Source organism: Triticum urartu, chromosome 5A (assembly GCF_056163025.1).
Source record: "Triticum urartu cultivar PI428250 chromosome 5A, HENAU_Tu73, whole genome shotgun sequence".
In the NCBI taxonomy this organism is placed as follows: domain Eukaryota; kingdom Viridiplantae; phylum Streptophyta; class Magnoliopsida; order Poales; family Poaceae; genus Triticum; species Triticum urartu.
The window spans coordinates 619,299,954-619,305,134 of record NC_141877.1 but is presented as its reverse complement, the minus strand read 5'-3'; the positions used below and the strand labels follow the sequence as shown (position 1 = coordinate 619,305,134).

The 5,181-nt window shown below is 45.7% G+C and overlaps 1 protein-coding gene across 1 annotated transcript; it reads right to left on the bottom strand.

Moving 5' to 3' along the window:
• Nucleotides 1–2,521: 2,521 nt before the first annotated feature.
• LOC147973428 (uncharacterized) lies at nucleotides 2,522–4,144 on the bottom strand. The gene has a single exon (XM_087524997.1). It carries the CDS (start codon nucleotides 3,974–3,976, stop codon nucleotides 3,188–3,190), a length of 789 nt encoding a protein of 262 aa, XP_087381123.1. The 5' UTR covers nucleotides 3,977–4,144; the 3' UTR covers nucleotides 2,522–3,187.
• Between the last annotated feature and the right edge of the window lie 1,037 nt (nucleotides 4,145–5,181).

The window sequence follows — 5,181 nt, the reverse complement described above, 5'->3', positions numbered from 1 at the left end:
GACCGAAGAGATCCATGTGAAGTAGCTCAAGTGGTCTTCTCGTGGTCATGATGTTCTTCACGGGATGACTTCCTCCAACCTTTTTTCCTGCTTGACAAGCACTACAAAGTCTATCTTTGTCAAATATAACATCTTTAACACCAAGGATATGATCACCTTTAATAAGCTTATCAAGATTTCGCATGCACACATGGCCTAACCTTCTATGCCATACCAACCTTTAGAAGATTTAGCAATTAAGAAAGTTCAAGGTTGGGCTCTCTTAAGTGAAATCAACAATGTATAGATCACCTCTACGAATACCGGTAAAGACCATATTATGATTATCTCTACGAAACACTTGGCAATCTACTTCGGTAAATAGAACGTTGAAACCAAAGTTAGCTAGTCTAGATACAGAAAGAAGATTGTAACCAAGAGATTCAACAAGCATAACATTTTGAATAGAGCTATCATTGGATATGGCCACCTTACCAAGGCCAAGTACCTTACCTTTGGAGTTCTCTCCAAAAGTTACATACTTGCGTGGGCCATCGTTTTTAGCTAGCTCACGGAATATGTCTTTATCTCTGGTCATATGATCAGTACATCCACTATCGAGAATCCACTCTTTTCCTCTAGCCATGTAATCACGAAAGTTTGCCATGAGACTAAGATTTCTCATAGTACTTCAAAGTCAATATCACTTTCTTTGTATTCATCGTAATAGCCATGCTCAATGTCATCATCAGCATGTTTGTGATCATCACCTAGACCAAGTGATTCATTAGATTTTTGACCATGACAATGTTCAAGCTTATGAATTCTAATTGTCTCCAAAATGATGCTACTAATGACTTCAACATTTCCTTTCGCACGCATAAGATTATGAAGCTCAAATAGACATTCATCAAACTTGGGATCACTAGGCTCCATTTTTTGAAAGGCAATGGATTTTCGAAGAATCTCATCTAGACTTTTCAAGGAATAATTCAGGAAGCATTCTTCAAGATAATTCCATATGGTATATGCGCATTCAAAAGTAGGCAAGCACACAAGCAAATTTCTAGGCAATCATCTAATGATAAGATCAATAGTGCTAAGATTGCGAACCATGTCAAGATACTCATCGGGGGTAGGATGCAAAGGATCAATAGGAGGTACATAAGGGCTAAGCACATGTTTCAGATGATTTAAGCAGATATGGGTATACCTACTTAATAAAACATAAGTCTGAAACATTTGAAATATAAGTCTGAAACATTTGAAAAGTTCAAAGAATTTCGGAGTGAAGTGGAAAATCATCGTAACAAGAAAATAAATTTTCTACGATCTGATCGTGGAGGAGAATATTTGAGTTACGAATTTGGTCTTCATTTGAAACAATGCGGAATAGTTTCGCAACTCACGCCATCCAGAATACCACAGCGTAATGGTGTGTCCGAATGTTTCAGACCAAAGCTATGTGTAGGCGAGTGAAAAAGAAAGAACCCAAGCGATCAAATCCGTGATCGGCAAACTACAACAATGACCATATCCGCATCAATCTTCTCATGACACCACACGAATGACGAGGTTCTTCAACAACAACGCCTTCAGAAAGGGAGCGAAACTCAAGCATCGCCATCACTGGATCCAACCACTAACGCCAGAATATAGGTTTTCACCCTGAAGAATGAATACGAGCATTAGGTGCTCGAGTAGCACCACCATCGAAGTCACTCAAGTGTTGACACCATCACTTTTCCTCAATACCAGCAGCTACATGTGATGCTTCTGCCGCTGCACAATCATCCCTCTACATCAAGTTGTCGTCCATAATTTGCATCTCACGCCAAAGCCAACCATTGGATCTTGTGTGCATCCCTCTACGTAGGTGCATCCATCTGCACAAACGTTGTATGCAAATTAAATATTTGACGCATGCAGATGATGAGCCCGGTTCGTAGCTTGGAGACGAATGCCGAGAAGGAGAGTCTTTCACTGGCCATGCCTTGTAAGGTGGACGAGGAAACGGAGCTGAAGCCGGCGCCTGGTTTGCTGGATGACAAACGACCATCAAGATATAGAAAAATCAAGACTAATCATTTCGTTCTTTTTTCTCGATTGAAAGTTTTGTAGTTGGGCACTTTGAACATTATATCTCCGTCAAGGAAAGTGATTAATCAAGACCCTGGAAAAGCAAGGATTTTGATTGCAAGTTTTTTCAGATAAAAACAGTCTTCACTGGGAACTCCAATATATTTGTCAGCTACTTGGTGAGCTACAGAAAATCTATCTTGGTCACTGGATTCCTTCATACGACCATGGCATTGCATTCTGACTGAATTTGTGATTCTCTCCCGCCACAATCTGAATTTCAGTCGGTTAAAACAGGCAATAAGGAGCATCTGTGTAACTGGATAAGCTCTGCCTGAAGAACAAGCAACTGCGTAAGTTCATCGGAAGTAACAATGGCTTGGACATCCTTTACTGCCTTTTTCAAACAAATAAATATACTCTAGTTGTTACAGTGTACGATATGCAATGCACCCTGCACCAATATTATACTGTACAACAAATGCTTTACACTCACTCTCAAGACTGCTCCCGCCATGCTTCCACTTTTATGGTCGGATTTAGTAAACCAGTTTGTTTCTGTTGGCCGCCTTCTTTGCTCTCTCGCTTGTTTTGGTGGACTCGGTACGTGCTGCTGCTGCTTGATGTAATGGACACACAGGCCAACAAGAACAGAGGAAAAACAGAGCAACAGGACCCGCAACACACTCGGTACGCCCACTGCCAGAACCGACGGCTGCAACACTATCACCCCACCGTGCAAAACACTCTGTTGTTTTACTCAACAGTTTTGGCTCTGTAAACATGCTGGTCCTCAACATTGAGAAAGGGTGAGATAAAAGCACTTCAGAGAGTCAATATAACACCGCACCCATGGAATAAATAGTCGAAAAGGTAACTCGTCAGGATGTAAGCAAAATCTTAATTAAACTTCATACATGTACTAGGCTTAAACAGATGCACTGGCATAGTTAATATAACTACGGAGAGGAGAACTGACTGACATTACTGTCGGCTGCCTACGGCTCTAATTTAGAACTTAGACCTGCGTAAATACTAGTACTACTACCTGCTTGCTGCTAGGATTGGGAATGCCAAATTCATGCAGCAAACAACCAAACCAACCGATGATCCTATATAGGAGTATCTGTCAAGCCACCGCGGTCGGGGCCTGGAAGAGAGGAACGTACTGTCCATGGGCGTCGGAGGAGTGTGCGTGGTCCCAAAGCCTGACGATCTCGACGGGGACGACGCTGGTGGAGCCACCATGGTACCTGATCCGGACGTGGCGGGGGATCTCTCGAGGGTCCTCGAGCTGGAGGACCACGCGGACGGTGGCGAGGTCGGGCGCCGCGAAGCAGGCCGGGTCGATCTCGCGGACGAACCCGAACCTGCCGCAGTTGGCGCCGATCTCCTTCTGTGTGCGCTGCTCGACGGGGTAGTCGTGCAGCGCGACGTGGGCGACGTAGTCGTTCCTGGTGCGGGAGCAGTTGCTGGTCTCCCCCTCGCGCACCAGCTTCACGGTGGCGCCGTCGAGCTCGAACGGCTGCCGGCGCATGGCCGCCTCCCGGTCGTCGGGCGTGCGGAAGCGCACCGTCGCGTCGGCGCCGTGGCCGGGCGGCAGGAGCTCGAAGCTCTGCGGGAGCTCGAGCGCCAGGGTGCGGAAGACCCGGCGGATGAAGGCGCCCGGGTCGGCGCGGGACGGGGCCGTCGCCGGGGCGATGTAGGCGTACGCGAAGCGCTTGGCGAAGTAGACCATCTCGGGAGGGGGAGGAGGCATGTAGATGGTGATGCGTTCTGGGCGGGACGCGCGTGTCTCCGTCGGCGGAGTCACCAGGCGGAACGCGGTCGCGGCCGCGGGGACACCAAAGGACTTGAAACACTCGTAGAAGGCCGGCCGGTCGGTGGGGATCTCCAACGCCGTCGCGCCCTCCGGCATTAAGGGATACGCCGGCCGCGACCGAGCCTTTTTGTTTTTATCCCCTTTTTCCCAGCGACCGAGCGGCGCCTTCGCCTCCTCTTCCTCCTCGCCGTGCGCTGCCGCCCCAGCGCAGCCACTTCGTCCTCACCGTGCGGTGCTGCCATGCCTCTCAATCGCCGCGTCAGCCGTCGTTCCACCTGGTCGTTGAAGCTCCGGCGGACCCTCGAGCCTGCATGGACCGTCCAGTTCAGTTTAGTTCGTCACTGGCGCCACAAGTTCAGTTCGCCGCAGCCGGGAGCTCCTCCGGCCACTCACAGACGGCTCAAAGGTAATTAATTCTTTTCACAAAAGTAGATCTGCTAGTTTGTTTCAAAACGTTCAATTTCACCCTGTGCTTGCTCTCTCCTGTCCATGCTTAGATGGGTTTTTTCTCTGCTTCTTGCTAATTGATTGTTTGAACCATATGTAATTGATAGACTGAACCATAGCATCGAGACTCTAATCTGAATAGCATATCATCTGAACCATAAATAATTGATAGTCTGAAGTCTGAACCATGCAGAATTGAGTCTGATATAAATAGTATGTGATCTCAACGGCATGGCCTAGTCCCAGATTCCTGCAACTTTGTCATAAAAACTACAGTCCATGATTTCTTTTGTACATTGCCCATCTAAAAAATCTTACAGAATGTACTACTAGTTGATTTTGTTTTAGGCAATTGAAGGAATTTAGTATGACAATAGTATCAGCATTGATACAATGAACACTAGCTTGTATCAGGATACTACAGAACTAGCTCCGCCGGCCAGCCACAATCTGATTGATTTTAGAACGTACTAGTTCAGCTCATGATACACAAATGGTTCAATTCAGTTTAGTTTGGAGTTACTTGTAGTTGGAAGGGACGTAGTTGATTATACTACATCTAGATACGTCTGTAGCAATTCTTTTATATAGGATCAAACTGAGTTCAATTCAGTTTAGAACCAACAAGTAATTTCAAGGTATTGCTATCTACTCATACGAATTATCAGGCAATAATTTTTTGACAGAACCAAACTGAGTTTTATTGATCTGATGGAAATGCATAAGGATCTATTGATCTGAAGTTTCAGATGTTGTACACGGATTTGAAGTTCTATGAGAAATTGGTTCAAACAGAATAAGATTAGGTTGTACATAATTACTCTGTTTTTAGTAGATGAAGCAAAATCAAACGC

Coding starts and splice junctions, on each gene's coding strand:
- LOC147973428 (XM_087524997.1), bottom strand. CDS start 3,976: ATGCCGGAGGGCGCGACGGCGTTGGAGATCCCCACCGACCGGCCGGCC.